Raw genomic sequence first — 22,459 nt, forward strand, 5'->3', positions numbered from 1 at the left:
GCCTTCATGATGAGCTGGGCGACGTCGAGCCCAAACCCCAGTCGTGTCAGGCAGTAGCGCTGTCCCCGCACCATGGCCGTCTGGTAGGGCCACAGTCGGCGTTCCAGGCGCAGCTGCAGGTACGCCTTGCGCAGGTCCACCACAGCGACGCGTGTCCCATGTCGCCGCCACTTTCGGAGCTGGTCGACGAGACGTCCGCGTCCGCCGTGTGGGCCGTCACAAAGCTGTTTAGCTCGCGATAGTCCAGGACAGGTCCTGATTGTCCTGATTGTCTTGTCCTGATTTGCCTCACCTTGTCCTGATTTGCCTGCCGTACCGCCATCAGCGGCACCAGACCGCGCGGCGGTCCATCCACCTGTTTGTCGTAAGGCGTCAGCCAGCCATTGCTGATCCACTCGTCGATCTCCGCGTCGTAAGCCTGCCGCGCGTCCGCGGGTACAGGATACTCGGCCACCACGTTGCGTAGACATTCTGGACCTGTGCCTTCCGTCCTCTTCCAGGCGACCGTTCACGCCTGCTGCTCGCCGCTAAACCTCGCCGTAAAGTCGGCTGCATCCACCTCCAGGCCTCGCTGGGTCACAGCTGCCGCCGCACAGAACCGCACGTCTGTCGGCGTCCGCACGCTGATACCTCCCGGAGCAGTGATGCCACTCATGCCGAGCACGACGTCAACACCCAGCGGTCGGTCCGACACTACTAGGACCTCGAGCGTCACTCGACGGTCCTTGGTGTTAACCACTATGCTGCCGGTCCCGCAGGATCCGAGTTCTTGGCAGTTAATCGTGGTCATTTTCACCGTCCGCGGTGTCCATCGTTCGCAGCGGCCAGTGTACACGAGCGTGTCCGTACAGCCCGTGTCCACCAGCACGCTGACCATCGGCCCGTTCACCTCCAGCCGGGTGATGGGCGCCCCTTAATGGCGGGGAGACGGCGCTCGTGCTGACGCGGCGTCCCCCGACTCGTTTCCCGTCCGACGCTGTGGACAGGCGACGGCGATATGGCCCGACTCACCGCACGTCCAGTAGCGTCGCAGTGGGCATCTCGCCAAGCGCGTCGTCGGGGCTCGTGGAGGCGCCTCTGCACGCGCCACGGCCGCTGCCACAGCGGCGCGTTCATCGCTGAGCGCGGCTCGTGCCTGTGCGAGAACGCTCGCTCGGTCCAGCGCCTCCGCGCGGGTGCCGGCCCGGATCGTCTTGCGGACTTCGTCTGGCAGGCCGGAGACGAATGCACAGACGAGTGCGCTGTTAGGCACTCCGCCTAACAGGGTGGCGGGCCGGCGCAGGTCAGCAAGGTACACGTCCGCAGACTCACTAGGCTGCAGACGGCGGCTCGCAAAGGCATCGTAGGCCGCAAGGCGGTCCATGGCGAACGCGTCGTACAACGCGTCGCGCACGGCGTCCGATGAGTCCCGCGATGCCTCTGGCATCCGCAGGCAGACGGCGAAGGCGCCGCCCGTGAGCCGTGCTGGCAGGACGCCGGTCAGGTCCACGCCGCGATGCCTGCACAGCACCGCTGCGCGCGAGAACCACTCCACGACGTCCGACGATCCATCGTACTCCGGGATGAGCCGGGAGTCAAACGGCCCGCGTCCATCCCGCGTGACGGCCCTGCTCCCGCTGGCGCTTCCGCTGGCTGATGCTGGTGTTGCTGCGCCATCAGCCGTGATGGACGTCGTCACACCGCCTGCAGCCGCTGCCGGGGTCTCGGGAATTCTGGCCGAAATAGCTTGTATTCGATGTTTAAAAGAATTCTCGACCGGACTGCTTCACACGCAGTGGTGGTGAACTGCCTCACACGACGCCACAGGGAGAGACCCCCACCTACGCGCCCGGGCGGCACCTCTTGTACTCCTTCCAAGGCTCATACCCGCAACACGATCTGCGTGCGACTGGCCGGCACCACCGTGACGCACCGCCCCGAGCCGTGATTGTTCCCCTCACTCAGACATGAGTCATCACTCCACTCGCCTTACAAGCTGACACACTGGCCCGGGGCATGGTCCACCGCTACACAGACCAAGACTTCAAATTAGTGCAAAGGATGCCAACTTAATAGATGATCAGATACATAAAAATTTGTGTTGCTGCGGGCATCCGTTTTGGTCCTGTGCTTGAAAAATCAAAGAGGGAAGTCAACTTCTCCCGCGCCACCTACCCGGTGCGGGCGCGGGTAAACTGGCGACGTCAGGCCACGAGTGTCGATCTGTATTGTTTGGTGGGCTTCTCCCATCGCAAACCCCAATATTGAAGTGCCCTCATGTTTGCGTGCCCCCCCCTCGCCCAAAGAAAAAAGACGCTGGAATGTTATAAAAGGGTAGGGAAAGTGACCACCACACAAAGCTGTCTTTTTTATTCTTCTTCGCGGTGGCGCCGTCATAGAGGGTGCAGCGGGTAACTTACCGCGCAGCCTAAAAGATTCTCGAATAAGGCGTAACGTAAAGCATCGGGTTAATTCTACATCTGGCCTACTGTTTTGTTCATCAAACGTAAGCCCCGGCGTTTTTCCCGCAACCTGAACAGGATACTGACGCTACTGATTCGCCAGTCTCATGGAGACTCATTTATGCAAACATTCGATCTTCTACCCTTGGTGGGCTACAAACCTAACATTGTTGTCCTGGAAGGTAGGAACCGAGTTGCATAGCTGTAAGGTATTATGAGAAAACAAAAACGGTGCCATATTTGTTTTGGAGAGGGATCGTTCTTTCAGAATGTAGGCTCAGTTTAGTTACAAAATGAAAAACAATACGGAAAATGACAATTTAGGGGGGCCGGATTTTTTATATTGTCAGCACTCCGAGCCTGTCATTCCATAGCTGTAATGCATGCTCAACGAATGCATTTTGCCTCGGTCTGTTATCCAAATAGCACGAAAAGACCTTAACGGTGCCACGCGACCACACAACTATGGGCCATCCTGTCATGATGTCATGAAATAATAATCTCACTTGTAACTACTGGTCTTTTAAGTGCAAAAGACTGATCTAGACAACAGACATGCACTATTTAGTGAATATGCTCCCCCCCCCCCCCCCGATGTGTCATCGTTTGATTGTTTCGTGGAACGTTTGTTGATACCAGAGTGGGTGCCAAACCATCCGTGTAAAATTGCCACGGTAGCGGACAGGCTGACTCGTTTGTAGTACTTCGACTCGCTGAGTTGTGTCGTGCTAATCGGCCGGTTTGTTGCAGAGCCCAAATATCGTAGTCTGCGCGTGTTTTGGCCTTTCCCGTGGTGTTTCTCTGTATTTTTCCATTACTTTATCTTCGTGCCATTATACGACAAATCGGGGATAGCTGCATTTCAGCACGGCACCACTTCAAACTTGACAAAAACACGTCCATGAGGTAGTGATGCGGCCAAAACACATTTCTGCAAGGTTAAGAGCCCTACGGAGTGCCGCTTAGGAGCGGAGGCAGATTAAATTACGCGATGACGTCTTGAAACCTATTTTTCAACTTGCTCTAGCCAAGACACTGCCCAGTATATTTTGTGGAAAATATGCATCAGAAAGCTAAATATATATACCCTTCAAGCATTCGTCAATATAATGTTCAAGGCCAACTAGGTACATATTGTGGCCTAGTTTGAACTTTGACTTAATTTTATAAAAAGCATGGTGTCTTCGATTTTCTTTCAATCGGTATGTAATTAAAAATAAATGCATTGCCATTCAGATTAAAAAAAGAAATCGATGAGATATCTGCTGGATTGGTCGCAAATCGAATTTTAACACTGGTGAATCACGCGCGGCGGCACGCCATGAGCCGGTATCGAGTAACCGGACGTGATCGGCTCACTCCGTCGGGAATGGTGGCCGCGACCTCGAAACTAACCGGGTTACCGAAGCAATTCATAAATGCAGAATGCATTTTGATTGACCGTATGTGCCTGTCATCTAGCTGGTGTCATGAAGACAGAGGGCCAAGTTATCTTTAAACGATATGGTGTGCAGCCACAATCACCAGTTGTAACGTTGTGGTTTATAATATGTTGTGTCGCTGTCCATTTGCTCATGCCAGTTGATATGAAAACAAAACAATAAAACAAGCGGGACACAATCTTTGGCTGCTCGTTCTGCAGCGTAGGTTTTGTACAAATAATTTGTTACAATCAATGCTCCGCGCTGAACTCATCCATCACGGGATTACTTCGGATGGTAGGATAGGATGGTACTTTTGGATGTAGGTAGGTAGGATGGATGGCACTTTGGAGTAGTTATACCTATTGATGTAACTACATCTGGAGCGTGTTTTCCCAGGGCTGATGATCGGTATAGCTGTTTCCTTCAGCATTCGTGAAAATTTCGTACCTGTTTTCCACGCGTTGCTTCGTTTTACGGATTTTAGCAGCTGTGAAATGAAATGAAAAGTATGCCTACGTATGAAAATGAAACGGTAGGCTTAAACTACGTGAATTTCAAAACAGCCTACAGGATTATTCGTAAAAAGATGGTGTGCGCGTATATGCATCTCAGATGAACCATGATTGAAATGCAAAGATTTTGACCTCTCGGTGTTGTGTTTTGTAGACCATTGCATAAATTGCGTCCACATATCTGCTACTAACCAGCGATGTGGTGAGTGGAGCTGGAAAGCAAATCCTTTGACGTCAGGATTGGTTCTGTTCTGAGCATTACAGATTTCCGGACCTAGTCAGGCGTTTGAAGGGAATGTCCACATTTAAGGATATTGAGGCAATCATCAGATATAACCGCATGAGTTCACGTGTAACCACTGGCATACTTTCAGCGGGAAAGGCTGCTCTAGACAGCAAAGTTTTTCCATTTAGTAAATATGCCCCTCAAGGCGTCATTGTTTGATTGCGTCATTGTGTCATGCACAACGTTGATTGCGAAGCAATTGGCGGCCGTTGTATTTTGGATTTGAACGACGCTATTATGGTGTCATGAATGCCTGGGTGACCTTAAAATAGTCTCCCCAAAATAGGCTGCACATATTCGCGAGCGCGAGGCTCAGAAGTCAGAAGCGTTTTGGTCTTGGTTAAGCAGGACTGTGAACTGCACACAATGATGTTCGAGGTGCCTATTTCAGTTCAAAACCCTTTAGGAATGTGGTGCATTCCCTTTAAAGGGAGTGTTCCACATTTTTGTGGGGGGGGGGGGGGTGGATTGAACTGAAATTGCCACCCTAAAGACCTTCTGGTGCAGTTCACAGCTCTGCCCTTCTGAAGACCTAAACCACTCTTGTTTCTTAGCTACACGCCCACGAAAATGGGGGAGGCTATTGCGAAGAAGAGTAATCCGAGATCACCTCGACATTTATGACATCATGATAACGCCATCCAAATCCTGTCATTTCATAAGTCATGCGGCGATCAAGGCCAGGAAAAATATAATGGTTGATTCGTTCTTATGTGGCGTTTGTGAGCACGATTTTCAAATATAACGGAAATCATTTGACTCTCAATCAACGTTGTGCAAGGCACAGTGAAGTTATCGAACAGTGACTTATCGAGAAGCACATTTACTAAACAGAGAAGTTGGGTCACTTTGAGCAGATTTTCTACTTTAAAGCATACCAATAGGTAAAAGTGACCCTATTTCAGCACATCTGATGTTTGATTCAATATCTCCAAATGTGTAGCATTCCCTTTAAAATTTCCCTTTTAACATTCTCTTTTCCCCACTTCGGTGCATAGGCCAGGTCCTCGCGAGCTATCATAGGCCATGAAAGGTCGCACGGACCTGCAGTGCACACTTCAAACCGAAATGCTCAGCGTGGTGACTTGTTGGGGAAGCTATATTTGTTTTATATTGGGCCAGGTAGCATAAGGTAAAGCAATTACATTTTTTGCACTTGGTGGAAACTATTCAGCATGAAACATTCTCAGATCGGCACCTTTTTCTGCGAGTGTATACTGATGTTGTTGAATGTTGGTTACAGGTATTTTTCCGCGTGGCCGTAGTATGGTCATCACTCTACGGGCATGCCGGCCGCAGCTGTACAGCAATGCACTTTGAAGAATGAAAGAAGCGATTTGACAAAAATTGTCTCAATGAAAAGGATGATGTCGGCCGCTGAGATCTTTATGTTGTCAGTGGATATGGTATGCACGATGACATCGTGTTAGCAAAGTCGCATCTCCTGTGCATAAGAAGGCAAATTTCAACCTGAACGCATTATCTGTGTAAATCACCGCTATGTTCGGCCCAAAAGCACTAAGTGATACGCTGTGGGCAGAAATCGAAAGAAAAATCCGATGAGTTTGTTGTCCTAGTAGCTGATAACCGTATGCCATCGCTTTCGACTTTTTGTCGCTTTCAGCATATATATTTCATCGCTTTCATCGCAGTCAGTTGGAGCCATCGGGTACAATGATAGCTTTTGTCCACGGTCGCCGTATTATGACCATCGATCTAAGTGGAGGACGGCCGCCGTTAGCTCTGCGCTGGCAGGGGGGGTGATTTGAACAAAAAAGTCATGTCGGCCGATGCGAGATTTACATTGCAGGCCAGTAATGCTCACATTATTGTCCCAAACATGGCATATATATCCCAGATATGTCTGTGTATCCCAAATATAGCATTGTCTCTGCAAGGCTGCACCTTCCGCGCACAAGCAAACGTATTTCAAATTGGACGCCGTATCTGTGCAAATCACTACTCCGGCCGGACCTCAAGGATGAGTGACACGCTGGCGAGGGGTCGACAGCGCAAAATTAAAACCAAAATCTGACGAGTGTATTGTGCTGACAGCTAATAGTCCTATGCCAGTGTAAATAAGTGCACGTATTCGCAATACCCGGGTTTTATTATCTCATCTTGTGGTCACTTCATGTGAAGGCCGACCGACGTTGGCTCTGCCCTGTAAACGGGCGATTTGAACAAAAAGGATCATGTCTGTCGATGCGATATTGACATGGCCGGCCGATAGTGCTCCCACAACGATACCTTGTGCGCGAGCCTGCCAATTCCGCATATAAGTAAATAAATTTAAGATTAGGCGCCATCGTACGTGCAAACCAGCGCTCGTGCCGGCATGGCAGCATCGAGTAATACGCTGCCGGGTGACCGACCGAATCAAACTGAAAGCGGAATTTCAGGGTTTCAAGCCTTTGGGTTCGATTATTAATGTTTTATGGGCATCATTTTACGGGCAGGCCGGTCGCAGTTGACTATACAATGTAAAGAGGTGATTTGAACAAGTAAGGTCATGTCAGCCGATGAGATGTGTACTTTACCGGCTGATAGGATTCTTATAATGGTGTCGTGTTCGCAACCTTGCATCTTTCGCACACGATCAGAAGTATTTCAACTTGGACGCTGCATTTGTGCAAAGCACGGCTTCGCCCGGCCTGCAAACATTGAGTGATACGCCGTTGGGGTGGGGGTGGGGGGGGGGGGGGAAGGAACTATTAAAAACAACGCTCTTTCGGTTTGAATATCAGGATTTTCTCCTGGGTGTAATATTATGGCCATTACTCCATGTGAGCAGGCCAGCAGACGTGATTTCTGCTCTGTCAAGGGATGACTTGAACCAAAAGATCATGTCGGCCGATGCGAGATTTACATTATCAGCCGGTAGTGCTCCACAACGACACTGTATATGTAAGGCTGCACATTCCGCGCAAAGGTAAAAGCATTTCAATTTCGACACCGCATCTGTGCAAATCACCGTTCATGCTGACCCGCCACCACTGAGTGATACGCTGGTGAGTGTGCGACCAAAACAAGTAAATCTGACTAGTGTGTTGTACAGTAAGCTTATAGTCCTAGACCTTTGATAACAAAATAACACAGGCGCAACTTTCTGATCTGATTATAGCTAAATTGACAGGGCCTCCGTACTATGGCCAGCGTTCTGCGTGCAGGCCGGCCTCACATCGCGGCCACGCATGCGCACTCACATCGCGGTTTGAGGAAAGAATATCATACTGGCCGATTAAAGATTTACAATACCAGCCGATAGTGCTTTCAGAGTGACACCGTGAGCGCAAAGTTGCAGCTTCCGCGTACTCCGCGTACAACGTACTCAAAATTCAACGTCATGCTTGTATAAATCGCTGCTCTGGCCGGGGTACGTTTCCGGGGTCGACCGAATAAAATCGAAACCCAAATCCGACGAGTGTGTTCTACTGACAGCTGGCAACCCTTACCATTACTATCAAATGCACACATTCGGAACTTTCTGGCTTGATTAGAGACGTTTTGCTCGGGCTGCCGTATTTTGGCCGTTACGCTACGGGCAAGTACGCCACAGATAGCTAAGCGCAGTTGAAGCGGAATTTTTTTTTACAGTGGTAACGTCCAGTAAGAAATTTACATTGCCGGCCGATGGCCATTGCACGGTGATATCATGTGCGCAACGTTGGACCCTGAGCGCACGAATGTAAGTAGTTTAAATTGGTCGCGATATCTGTATACATCACCGCTCTGACCGTCCAGCAAGCATTGAGTGGTATGCTGTCGGGAGTTGGACCGAATAAATTGGAAACCAAAATCCGGTAAGTGTGTTATACTGGCAGCTGATGGCCTATTCCAGGATTAGAAATCCACGCAGTGGCAATGTTCTGGTTTTATCATAAATATTTTCCTTGTACCGCTGTATGATGGCCATCAATTTCCGGACGAGCCGGCCGCAGTAAGCTAGGCGTCGTCAAGGACTGATTTGGATAAAATTGGTGATGTCGGATGATAACATATTTATATTACCAGCCGACAGTGATCCAGAAGATAAATGCATCCACCAGGCTGTACCTTCAACGCAAGAGCGAAAAGAATTTAAAATTCAACGCCTTATCTATGAAAATCACAGCATCCGGCGGAGTTCAAGGATTGAGCGAGACCCTGGCGGGTGGTCGACCAATAAAATCGAAACTTAGGTAGACGAGATGGTTGTAATGACAGCCAAAAGCCTTATACCAGTACTCACACAATTGTAATCTTGGCGTTTAATTATCAAGATTTTCCCGGGCCGCCGCACTATGTCCATCGCTCTATGTGGAGGCCGGCCACAGTTGGCCACAGGTGTGTGGAGGCCGGCCACAGGTACAAACATGCCAGCGGTGACCCAAACAAGAAAGGATCATATTGGCGGATGAGAGATTTACACCGTCAACCAATGACAGATTTACATGGTTTACCGGTAGTGCCCCCACAATGCATCGCCTGCGCTAGGTTGCACCTCCCGCGCATAAGTTAAGTATTTAAGATTATACGCCGTATCTGTGAAAGTCACTGTTCCCGCCTGGTACTAGGTTTTAAGCTATACCCTGGCGGGATGGACTGGATAAAATCAAAACCGAGAACCGTGGAACGGGTTACATTGTCAGCTTATATCCCTTTCAAGTGCTATCGAACACACACGGTCGCAATATTTTGGTTTGATAATTGCTTAGTCCCGGGCCACCGCATTTTGGCCCCTACTCCACGCGGAGGCCGGCCACAGTTGGGTATGCACATGCTATTGGTGAATTAAACAAAAAAGATCTTGTCCGCGGATGAAAGATTTGTATTGTCAGCGTAGAGTGCTCCCACAATGGATTTGTTTGTGCAGGCTGCGTTTGCTGCGCGCAAGGAAACATATTTCAAATTTTGACCCCGTATCTATGCAAATAATCGCACTCGTCGGCCAGCAAGCAATGCCTGATACTCTGTCGGGGGCCGACCGAATAAAAACGAGAACGATATCTGACGACTCCGTTGTACTGAAAGCTGGCATGTACATACCTAACTGTGACTTTATATCAGTGCCATCCAATGTACATATTTACAATATCCATATTCGATGATGAGCACTTTTCCTGGATCAGAGTATTATGGCCATCATTCTACATGCAGACTCACCGCCGTAAGCCTGCACTATCAAGGGAGGATTTAAACAAAGAAATGTCATGCCAGCCGATAGCGTTCCCAAAATGACAACGTGTTTGCAAGGCTGCACCTTCCACGCACACGTAAAATTATTTGAAATTGGACGCTGTAGTTGTGCAAATGACCGCTTTGGCTGGCCCACTAGAAGTGCGCGAGCAGTAAACAAGCGAGCATATGTCATCGGGGATCGGCCGAAAAGAATAGAAGCCGAAATCTAAGGGCTGTGTTGTACGGGCAGCTCATAGCCCTATGCGGTATCAAACGTCGTCGATAGGTAAGTTGAACAAACTTGGCTGTTGGCTGATAAAAACGTCCGCAGCGTGACAGCTATAATACGGCGTCCCGGGAAAAAACTGACATTCAAACCCGAAGATTGAGACTGGGTGCAATCGACAGCGGTTTTATGGGGCTATCAGCTGTCAGTACGACACATTTTCTGGAGTTTCATTTCAATTTTATTTGGCCGAGCCCCCGACGACGTATCACTCAATGCTTCCGGGCCGGGCAGAACGGTGATTTGCGCAGATACGGCGTCGAGTTTGTCATCTTATACTTGATTTTTTTTCTTGTCGGCTTTTACCCAAAATACTTTTACTTGTTACTTTTTTCACGAAATACTTTTGCTTGAACAAACCGTTAATAGCAGATTATATGAACAGCGAGCCGGTTGTGTAGAATTTGACGAAGAATATGGTAATGTACGAGGCAACATTAAAACGCGCCCGGGTGACCGGTTGAATACCCTTTGCTTGGGTGGGGAGTCAATTTAACCTCCTGAGATCTCAAAAACTGAGATAGCTGGAAACAACAAACTCGCAGGGTGGCTTGACCAGTGTATCCTCACTTATGTCGAAGTTTGAGTTTTCTAGGTCATGATTCTGGAATCGAATAAGGTCAAACAGAGTCGAACTCCAGATTGGAGCCCAAAGTTCCCCACACCTCTTCACGAAACCGCCATGACGCTAGATACATGTTCTTAACAAAAGGTCAATGGTTTTTATTCAAGGCCGGTGACCTCCTTTAACCTTGAAAGGCAAGGTGACCAAAAAACTACGAAATTGCTGTTATGTTTCATTCAAAACAGCATCAGGGATTGCGCAAGGCGATAAGCTCCTAAAAACAAAATAGTGGCCTGGGTCACGCCAGGTCAGTGATCTAATCTGACTTTTAGCACTCGCCCGGGTGGCTGGTTAAATACCCCTTGCTCGGGTGGAGGGTCAGTTTGACTCTCCTGAGATCTCAAAAACTAAGAGAGCAGCTACACCAAATTCACAGAGTGCATTGGTCTGTACGTTAACTCACGTGTGTCAGAACTTGAATCTCCGGGTCATAGCCTTTTGGGCCAAATAAGGTCAAACATGGTTGCAGTTCAGATTTGCGTCCAAAGTACCCCAGACCTTTTCATGCGACCACCGTGAACCTAGGTACCTGTTCTGCGCAAAAGGCCACTGATGCTCATTTTAAGTCGATGACCTTATTGAACCGTTCCAATGTTACAGTGATCAAAATCCTCTAACAATGCTTTGGTTTTTGCATTGAAGCGTGAAGGATTACGCTGGGCAGTATGTTCTTAGAACAAAACGTTGGCCTGGGTTATTTAAATCAGTGACCTATTTTGACCTTTACGAAGATCATGCAAGATGTAAAATGTGGCTCCTGTTATCAGCAAGCTAAAAGTGAGCACCAGAAACTGCCCATGCATAGGGCCTTAGAGTAATACAACAGGTTGGCTCTGACCTTTTTCTGACCTTCATACTTGACCCTAGGTCAATGCGATTTGTTAATTCAACAGTTGTGTTCCTAAAAAACTATCTCCGAGATGTATGGCCTTGTCTCACACTCTGTTGTTACAGCAGGTTGAACGGTTCCTTGATATTGTCTTCACTAAATCTATGGCCCGACATTTGACCTGCCACAGGTCAGCAACCTTATAAGAACATCTAATTTTTTAACAAAAGATCCGCTATTCAATTTTCTACAGCTATGAAAAGTTTAACGCGACTACATCGCGCCGTTCGGAAATTTACCTGGAAAAATATTTGGGGGGAGTCAAACTGCCTCTCCCCTAGGGTGTGTTAAGTGGCCAGTAACTGAAATGTGCTTAGATCTTATAAGGCCTAGCACCCCGTGGTCGTGCCGCCGCAGGTAGTGAGAGTGAGTGGCGAGCCTGGTGAGTCTGTTGTACGCTGCAGTACAGACCGTTCTGCTCAGTGCTTGTTTCGTGCATGCCCACGTAGCTGCCGTGCTTGGGAGGTACCTAGTATACACATGCTGCACTTTTTGGGTACGTGCCTGCATGTACAGCCGCCGTACTCGGTCTGTACCTGTCTACGCTCTGCCGTGCTCAGTCTGTGCCTGTCTGTGAAGTCAGCCTTGTTCTATCCGTACCTGCGTATATTCTGGCGTGATCGGATCTCAGCTGTCGGCATAATAATCGCGAGTGTCGAGCCACGTATGTTGCGTCCTTCAGACGCTTATGTGCGTTACTACTTTAACGTCAAAGAGGTATGCGGGTTTAATTATAGGTAGCCAAATCAGAGTGCAGAGCAGAGTGCGTATCTGTGATATCATTTTTTAGTCGGAACAGCGTTAACTGCAGGAGTGTACTTTTCCATTCAGCTAGGCGAAATTTCAGCCCTTCCCCTTCCTGCTTCAACTTAAGCTTCAGTCCCCCAGTTGTGAGAAAAAAGTTGGTAAAATGCGGAAAAATCTATTTGTTGGCATATTTTGGGGCATGGTGAGCCATTTTTCACTGTTAAACTCCCTCAAAAATGGACCTGCCGCTAACAGTATAGTCTGTCCATTATCGATACGAAGAGAGCCCGATGTTTCGCCCGTCCTATCTTGCATGATTTTCGTATGCACGTTTTCATTTCTTATGCCATTGCATTTTAATATCTGGTGGAATGGACTTGCAAAGCGCACTGTCAACCTCAACACTAAATTATGTGTGTTTGGCCTCCCGTTCATATGCACCTTACGCTAACAGTTTGTTATGTATACGAATGTATGCATTTCCGATGTTCCGCCTGTGCCGCAGCGTTGCGGCTCGCGGTTAGCGGCCGCACAGCATTGAAGTCTCGGCACCATTGACGTCACCACTCTGTTCAGATCTGATGAAAATCCGACTTGTGGCAAAGTATGCACGGCAGCCTATTAGGACGATTGGAAGAAACGAACCGGGCGTAGTTTGCGTTCCGTCTTGGGGGAGGGCGCGGAAGGTAAGGGTCGCGTATCCTGGCATCTGTGCTACTCATACTTTCAATGACGACGTGCGCATTGCCTGGTGATAGAAGAGCCATGTGATTCGCGCGTCACGCTCCATGAGTCCGGAATAGGCTCTCTCCTGTGCCCTCGCAATCCGTTGTTAGGCCACCATCGGACGCAGCACTGTGTGTCATTGTGTTCGTGCAGAACGTCTCGGGCAAGTCATATATGTAAGTTGTCCATTTGTTTACTGCTTGTGCACACATTGCAAAGGTTAAAAATGGGATTTGCCAATCATTGGTACTTTTGCAAGAATTATACTTTTATAGTGGTTTTAGGAAATGCAAATTATTTGCATCCCAATTTTATCTAATGAATTACTGCCATAAGTAAATGTACAAATAGATGGCTTCCTTAGATGCTTCACATCATTGAAATTTAGAGCAAGGCTTAGACACACTCATTCAGCTTGTTCAATGTGGCTGTGACATCACTGCAACAATCAGTGTGTGTATGTTGTAACTAAATGTACAGAGTTGAATGCTGGAGGCATAGAATCAAGTGCTGAATGACCAGTTGAATGCTGAATATTCATGATTTAATGCTGAATGCTCAGAGTTGAATGTGGAATGCTGTGAATGGTCAGCATCACTTTTTTGTACATGGCCTGTATTTTGAGAAATTGTGATGGCTCAAAGGTAATTTCAGGCTAAGATGCTCACAGCAATCAGAAAAAATAGTGTGGAAATTCAGAACAGTTTACATGACATGGGTGGCACACAAGGGTGCAAGGTTGCAGACACTGATGTGGTAAAGGCATCCTGCATAGGCAATTTTTTCTGACTGGTTTGGTGGTTGGTAGTAATTCACTGTCTTGTGTGTTAACTTTAGAAAGATGGGTATGTAGTGAAGATAGAGAACCAGCTGGGCTGCCAGGGTGAAAAAACACTCATGCCAAATGTGTCCAGCATAGCAGCAACAGTTTATAAGCATGCTAGCCATAAATTGTAGAGCCAAAGTTTGGTGCATGGTTGCCAGTATCTTTGATGCATTGAAATAATGTTTCAAGAAATTATGGCCCTGCTAAGGGATGATGAAGCAGGAGTTCCTCTGAAAATAAAAATATAAAAATATGTGGATCTCTCAAGCAAAAATGATCTAAAAATTTAATCTATCTTAGCCCATGTTCCAGATTTTGGTCACCCATTGGTATTATGTTAGCATCAGGCACAATCAATTATTTTTTTTACAGACAGGCTCGAGTTCTTGGTTATTAATGCAGTGAATATTGAGGAATTGTGGAAGATATCAAGTTTCTGCTTTGCAGCTGAGATGATTTGTGGTTTTACAACAAACTGTGCCTGGGGTGTCAAAAGCTGATATGTTGGTAGAGGGCAACAAGTACCATGTTATTTGTGTGATGGTAGCTGCCCTTTTTGTGTGTGTCTGAAAGTGTTATGAGGTACTTTGATCTTAGCCGAAGACCTGTTGACATCATTAAAGTCCCTGGGAGCTCCTGAAACCGTTGTGAGAAAAAGTGAAGGCGGGCATAGATCAGATGTGTGGTGATGTGATATTTCATGACCTGGCTCATGTGATAGTTCATGACCTGGCTCTTTCATTTTACCATTATGGAAATGTGTCTGTCGTGCCCAATGACCAGGAGGGTAACTGATCTGCAGGAAGGCATTTTCAACACCTCCCAGTCATTTTGTTGTAATTAACTTAGAGTTTTGTCAGGGCTTCTCACTTAGCAAAGATGTGAGAGTTCTTGGCAGATGAGGTTTACAACTTGATACCTTGTGACATTCATCACCTCATGACCATGTGATGCCTTATCCCTCATGACCACTTCATGCCTCATGGTCAATTGATATTGCCAAATATCAATATTTAAGACCACACCAAGCTTTTTCCTGGGTGTGTGGTTTGTGGACTAAAGTAACTCATCATATGTTGAACATTTCAACATAGTAGAATTGTTTGTGTCCCCACATACTGTTGGCATTGCTTGCTGTATTTGTACCCCATATGCAAACATTGGCCATCTCGCCAAACACCATGGCCACTTGTCTATACTTAATGTTGATGTTATGTGTGCTCCAAACACAGACTGCAGCTGTCTTGCTGAGCATGATGGCTGGACTCAGTGTGGGCGCTCTATATGCTGCAGACTTAGATTACAGCTGTCCCGCTGAACACCGTGGCGAATTATTCGGACTCAATGCTGGTATTCTGTGTACTGCAGGAGTTAACAGGAGCTACTCCGGTGAGCACTATGGCCGGCTGTCTGGACTCCATGCGGATGGACTGCGAGTGTCTGGAGCTGGGGGAGCGGCGTAACGTGGTGGCAGCGGCGGTCAGCGGAGTCCTGGTCAGTGGACGGCGGCGGTTCGCGGCCTGGGGCTTGCTGCTGGATCATAGTAGTCTCTTGGGCTTGTCAGGGTGCTGCCAGTGACCAGAACAAAAAGAGATAAATGTCCTGGATGGTTTCACTTGTGTGACAAGATTTGTTCTTTGTGTCCCAGCTTTGGCACAATATCGAAACAAGTCATAGAAACCTTGCTGACTGTTGCAGTTATCATGGGAAGGTTATCGACCCCTGTGATGGGAAAAATAAATATGCAGTGGTTTCAGGCCAATTTGTTTGGTTGATTTGCTTTGGTGTTCAAGTTTAGTTTGTAATGTGTTCTCTACCCAAACAGCAGTCACTTGTACTCTGCAAACAAAACCATCATTTTAAGAGGTCGGGTCAGTGTCAAGTACTTACATTCTGCCAGCTGTTTGTTTTCCACTGTGAAAGAATTCTTACCAGTGTATAATGGTCACTTCAGTTCTTCACTGGCTGGTGGATCATGATTGACTGTGCTGCCATCTACCCCGAGATGAAGGACATGCATCACGCCTACCACGTTTGTGGCGTGGTTGGCACCATATCCTTCTTCATGTGAGTCCATCTGCGTTTTGCTGCCAGTTGGCAAGTGCAGTCTCTGTTTTGGAGCCTGCTGGGAAACTGCAGTTGTTGGTGATCCGGCTGGTTACCACTGCAGTGGTCATGTACTCAGTATTTGCTGGCAGGGAACTGCTGTGTGCAGCCTTCCTGTGTTGCCAGTCTCATATTATAGTTGGCTACAGCCCCTGTCAGCTTGGTGACGGCCCCTGTTGTGACGACGTTTTGTGGTGTGTTGCTCAGATCATGTTGATCCGTTAATCAGTCTGCAGGTTTGCTCAGTTGACATTTCGACAGTGCAGGGTTCGCCATTGTGGGTAAGGCCGTACGCTGTCAGCTGAACTCCAGGTCCTCGGACCGCGCCACTCGCCCGCTAACGGTGCCGGCCGGTGGTGCGTGCGTGCGTGCGTGCGTGCGTGCGTGCGTGCGTGCGTGCGTGCGTGCGTGCGTGCGTGCGTGCGTGCGTGCGTGCGTGCGTGCGCGCGCGCGCGCGCGCGCGCGCGTTGCCCGGTAAGCGTCATGCTTGCGCCCACGAGTGGGGGATGATGTCGAACGCGCCGCCTGCGCAGGATAAACGCCGTCTCGAACGGCCACATCCGCGGCGACCTGTACGCGACCGGCTGCCTGGCGCAGCGCGGCGCGCGCGTCTGGCTCTTCCTGGGATTCCTGCTCGGCTTCGTCGCCATCATCGCCGCCATGTGGATCCTGTTCGCGGGCTACGTGGTTCCTGGCGGTACGTGTGAACCGACCTGTGAACCGCCCGACCGTCGTGGTGTATCGTTTGACCTGGGTCTAACATTCACCCAGCATTTGACCGGGGGGATAATTATGTGCCTCGTCTGATGCAGGCAGCATGAGGCGTGAGTTCCAGAATGGGAGTGCTGTCCCGATCTACGCACACAAGACGGTAGAGGGATTCACGTATCGGGTACATCCACGAATACTCACATAATGTGAAATGGGTAAACATAGGTGAGAAATGGTTAATGGGTTGGTTTGGGAAAATTATGGGTGTCAGTGCAGGTATGATTAAAACGCTTACAAAATATTTCGGGTGGGTTCTTGAAGACTGCCACACTTCGCGCTTCTATGAGTCATGATTAGCTTCATTCACACTACGCTGTCATTCAGCGAGGCGAAAGAGTATGTTTCGGCGGAGACTTTTCTGAAACATTTGCACAGGTTATAACTCAATTGCCGAAAAGCACAGACGGGTGGAGTGTCGGTAGTGCAGTGGTTAACGCGTCTGGGAAACCAGAGGTACGGGGTTCGATTCCTCGCGGTGCCCGCCCTTCCTGCCAGGGTGAGAGGCAGGCGACGCCATATAGCCTCAGCAGCTGAGTGTGTCGTAAGCCCCCAACGACACATGCACGCTGGGCCAATCACAAGCACAGACGGATAGGTGCAACTGATAATGAGTGGGCAGCGGGTGGGTGCAGACAGCGTGATGCTTAGCGAGTACTTTGGATGAAGGATATTTGTTTTCCGTTAAGATCCCTGTATGTCGGTCTGCGCCCAGAAACACAGGAAGACAGAAAGAAAATATTTTGCTTCGAGTGAATGCACTTTGGCTCTTACATCAGACTGCTCAGCATGTATTCCCTGCTACAAGAATGCACCTTCAGGTTTGTGTGACGTTTTGCGCAGCCGAAAGTGTCCTTTGTGCACAAGCCCTGTATCTCAGCAACGTGCCACATTGGGGTGGAACTGGTGCCCGCTATCTTCAGCCCGCAGCCTATCTTCAGCCCTTCATCGGCCCGCAGCCGGACATGTTCGTGACTCCGGGTGTGGTCGACGCCCATTCTGATATCGATCAGATTTGTGTGAAGGCGTGTTGGGATCGATCCCCGAACGCTTCTGATGAAGCCGATTCGAAATTAAATTAGCGAAGTCACTTGTCAGCTGAGTAAAAAAAAGTAGGCAACAAAATGTACTGATAACCTGACGGTTTCCATGTGCAACACATATATTACATTCACATATGACTATACTGTTGTCCAACCAAAAGTCCAAGGCAGGCTTTTAAGGATTGCGTAGAATGGATTACCTCCGAAACTGTCACCGGGATCAGATCCATCGGAAGTGACTGGTTCATACGCTCTGGAGTCGAAGGGGGAGCCGCGTCCGTTTTGCACCGTGCCGCTCAGGGTCAGGGTCAGGGTCGGAGTTAATCCCACGCTCTGAGTCAGACGGCCAGTCAGTCGCACTGCAGACTGCTGTCTGGTGCGAGTCTGTTGAGGTGGCGCCTGCCGTGACGCCCGCCCCGGCCAGACTTGTCCGCGGCGGAGGCACCGGGAGCCTCGACAGGCCGCTGTGTGGTGGCGCGCACTCGAGGGGGGAGGCGTCGCCTTTCCACCAGCCTCGGCAATCCGTGACAACAGGTGAAATGGAAAGCTCTGAGGCTTGGATTGAAGGGTAATGAGCGATACGAAAAAGTCTTCCTACTTTATTTTGTTGGAACAAACAAAATATGTTTTTAAAAATATGTTTATGCCTGCCTCCAAAATTAAAAACCTTTGATACGTTCAATGTTGCGCCTTGTTTTGTATCGTCACATGATGGGCCTAAGCATTCACAGGAGTAGTTCTGGGGATGAATTGAAGGGGGTATTCGTGTCAGGGATGTAATCGTTGCCCGGGCTGTCATCATGTGTTGTGTTAGAACCCACTCAACGTTTGTAAGCATCACGAAAGGACAGATGCGGCGCACTCGTCTAACGCCTGGCCCATGCTGCGGGAGCTGTTATCACTGCCCGGCTGTCACCATATGTTGTGTTAGAATCCACGCAACGTTTGTAAGCACCACGAAAGGACAGATGCGGCGCACTCGTCTAACGCCTGGCCCATGCTGCGGGAGCTGTTGTGGCCGTCTCTTCAGATTCCATCGGCGTGTTAGGGCACGTGGTCTCGTACCAACAATCTGGACCGGAGCGGTGTAGACAGTGCGGCCCGCGTGTTGACCGGCGACGCCTGATCCGTGGCGGCGCGTCTCCGACATGATTCATCGACCGTCAGCGGCCGGCGAGCCTCGTCCGTGTTTGTCCAGCGGCCGGCGCCCCACAGCCGGCGTCCGGAGCCGGATAAGCCGGCCGCCGGCGAGGGGACTTGGTGGGGATAGGTGTCGCTTTCTGGCTGTATCGTGTTGCGCAGGCAAGATGCCCACTCTCCGGCGATGCTCTGTCGGCTGGGCTGGCTCTCCAGACGGACGTGCGTGGGCCGTGTTTTGTCGTCTGTGGTGCATGTGTTCAGCCGCTGTCTGTGGTGTCCAACCGTCTTTGTGTCTGATCAGGCAGCTGTCCTCGCGTCAAGCTGGATAGGCTGTGCCACAGCCCGTCAATCTGGCGAGGCCGCTCTGGACTCTGTGTCAGATAAGAAGCTGTCCAACCGTCTTAGCGTCAAATGGGGCAGCTGTCTGACTGTCCATGCGTCAGATAAGACAGCTGTCCGACCGTCCTTGTGTCAGATAGGACGGCTGTCGGACTGTCTGTGTTAGCTGAGACAGCTGTTTGATTGTTTCTGTGTCAGCTGAGACAGCTGTCCGACTGTCCCTGTATTAGCTGAGACAGCTGTCCGACTGTTTCTGTGTCAATGAGACGACTGTCCAACTGTCCTTGTGTCAGATGAGACAGTTATCTGACTTTACATGTGTCAGATGAGACATTTGTCCGACTGTCATTGTGTCAGATGAGACAGCTGTCTGAGTGTCCCTGTGTCAGATTAGACAGCTATCGACCCTCTCAGATAAAGCAGTTTTCTGACTGTTCTCGTGTCGGGTGAGATCATTGTCCGTCCGCCCCCGTGTTGGCGGACAGCTGCTCTATTGTCTCTGTGTCTGGCGGGACAGCCATCTTTCTGTCCAGTTGCGCTGCGTCGGACGTGGGCAGTCGGCTTCCTCTGTCATGTGTTGGGGAGCCCAGTGAGTGGTGCGCCGCCCGCGCTGACCCTGCTCATCTGCCGCAGGCTCGCGGTCGCAGTGGCCTGGCATCGCCGTGGTGCTCCAGAACCTCTTCATCTTCGCCGGCTCGCTCGTCTACAAGTTCGGACGCTCGGAGGAGCTGTGGGGCTGAGCTAACCCCCTCCGTTCTCCCCGTTCCACGGCGTCGGCCGGCGCTGGCCGACGCCAGCCGTGAGCGTGGTGACGCCGCCGGCCGCCCCAGCCTCGGGCGGCGGCACCGGGCCGGCGCTGCCGTCAGTCGGCGGCTGCACTTGGCGCGACGAGCGGCCCGCCGGGCCCGGCTTCCTCGCCGACTGACGGCCAAGTGTCGGACTGCTGTTGGCCGTGACACGGCCGGAGCCGGGCGCCGGCTGCCGCGGTCAGATGCAGACCGCTGACGGGTCCGCTGACCGCCACTGAGGCGTAACCCGGAGCCGCGGGCACTGCGGTGAACACGTGTGTAGCTTGAGCGGCGCTGCTAGGTCTGGCTAGGGCCGTAGCTGCTAGGGCTGACGTCCGGATCTCCAGGCCTTGGTCTCTGTGGGCAGTTGTCAGCAGCCAGCCACATTACGTTTTGACACGCTTTTCATTGGCGTGTCAGTTATGTTAGGTGGTTCATTCTAACTTTGTTTCCCTCCCTGTGATCATATTTTCCGCCAGGCTATCGCGCGACTCTGCGCGATAATGTGACTCAGTGCGGGTGATGATGGTCGTCGCTTAACTATTATGCCGCATTAATTTATTAAGTTTAGCTACACATAAATGCAACGGCATAGCACGAGCTGGATTTCCCCCCGGGAAACACGGAACCGGTGATCTGGAAAGTAGGCTAATGTAACCAAACCAAATGTGTTGAAATACACAAACTGCTGCATTGTGGCACATTTTCCCTAACTTTCGGAAGCCATATGATGCTTTTTGCAACATATGATACATTCGACCGTCTGATCCCCCTTCGTGCTTCATCCTGCATCCTCACGACGCGCCTTTGTCCGAGGCAGGCTGCATGCATCAGCCTCGAGTGGGTCGGGAGGTCTGCTGAAGGGAGTCCCCGACCGGGCGCCAAGCACATACCGCGCGGAGGGTTCCTGCTCGAGCTAAGCTCGGTGGCTGCCCTCCTCCCCCGTCCCCACCCCCAGGCGTATATAGTCATGCATCATTGCCATCCATTCTCCATCCCATAGCCCTGAAACGATCATTTCTGGTCGAAAGAGCTCTGCAAATGACCACACTTATGCATCGTACAGTGGCGCCATATCGTTATTCGGCCGAACCAGCCAACTATCTTGATATATGTAAAATTGCTTGCAATACAAATTGACAAGTCGTAGGGATGCCTCCATGCATATGCTATGCACCACACCGCGATGGCAGAGATATGCTGAAAGTTATGGCCACAGGGGAGGCCCCGCTTGACCATAACGAAAGGAGAAAGTACGCCTTTTATGCAGTCATTCTACATAAGTCTTTCTTCGTCAGTCCTTTTTGGAAATTCTAGCGATTCATTACATTTGCATCTAAAAGATAGTTACATGTGTGGCTCCTCAAAAGCTTATGTGATTCATGGATCTCCTATCGATTTGTCTTGAATCGAATGCATGCCTGATTGGGGGCCAACCCTAAGAGACAAGAATACGACCCCGAATCAGTATTCGCAGGTGAGCCCACGCCTAGATATAGGTCTTACGCGCTTGGATGTGGAGTATGTAGAATGCACTCCCCTACTTACACACAGATTAACGTAGTTTGCACGCCCGCTTGGTATGTGCTTTCGGACGGTCATATCTAAGTAAACCCCATGGCATAAAGAGCACTCAGCCACAGAAGAAGACTTTGCAAGTCTCCCGAGCCCTGGTCTTCTAGTCGTCTAAAAAAGTGGGATTTTTAGGCGGGTGTCATTGGGGCGCTTCACGTCGTGGAATTAAAAAGTGGGATTTGTTAACGCCTACATGTCTTTATAAACGTCGCGTTTCTCTTCAAGACAGCACCAGATGCCTTGTCTGCCGATTCTTGATAGCAGAGTGCGTGCATTGACTTGTTTAATCGCCTATTCGCTTAAAGCTGCGTGATAGCAGAATAAATAATTGTGTTATGAATGAGCATAACTTGCTATCGTGTTGCAATATGAATACAAAAGACTGGCAGTGGCAGTTATCGACATTGGCCGTAAAATGCAGCCGCGTTACGGTGCAGCACTCGAAGTGCATGATTCTGCGGCAGATCCCACCGTCCGTTCAGTGGAAGGCCATGACGTCCTGCCGCGGTCGGAAGGCAACGGTGATCTGGTGAAGATATGAATGTGTTTCTAAGCGTGTGTAGGCATGATCATAGATGATCGGAGTACCGGGCTGTTGATCACGTATCGCAAATTTAGTTCATTCGTATGCTCATCATGTTCTGGTTTCACAACGCGCAAGACATTCTGCGGCCAATAATGATAGGCATGTGTTTTGAGCTCACAAGGTCAAGCAAAGCCCTTATATTTGGGGAACCCCATGCAAGACGATTGACGGCAGGCAGGTCTCCACATTTAC

General features: G+C 49.8%; 1 protein-coding gene across 2 annotated transcripts; it reads left to right on the plus strand.

The window, feature by feature from the left end:
• The first annotated feature begins 12,961 nt into the window (after positions 1 to 12,961).
• LOC119093561 (transmembrane protein 50A) lies at positions 12,962 to 20,802 on the plus strand. Of its 2 annotated transcripts, none has more exons than XM_037216525.1 (5): positions 12,962 to 13,056; positions 15,291 to 15,416; positions 15,877 to 15,989; positions 16,562 to 16,725; positions 19,952 to 20,802. In XM_037216525.1, the coding sequence occupies exons 2-5, from the start codon at positions 15,321 to 15,323 to the stop codon at positions 20,056 to 20,058; spliced, it is 480 nt and encodes a 159-aa protein (XP_037072420.1). In that variant the 5' UTR covers positions 12,962 to 13,056; positions 15,291 to 15,320; the 3' UTR covers positions 20,059 to 20,802. The 2 variants fall into 2 exon arrangements, with proteins under 2 accessions (XP_037072420.1, XP_037072421.1); XM_037216526.1 differs by lacking the exon at positions 12,962 to 13,056 and adding an exon at positions 13,182 to 13,272.
• The last annotated feature ends 1,657 nt before the right edge of the window (positions 20,803 to 22,459 follow it).

This window comes from Pollicipes pollicipes, unplaced genomic scaffold, assembly GCF_011947565.3.
Source record: "Pollicipes pollicipes isolate AB1234 unplaced genomic scaffold, Ppol_2.1 Scaffold_4002;HRSCAF=4701_pilon_pilon_pilon, whole genome shotgun sequence".
Classification (NCBI taxonomy): Eukaryota; Metazoa; Arthropoda; class Thecostraca; order Pollicipedomorpha; family Pollicipedidae; genus Pollicipes; species Pollicipes pollicipes.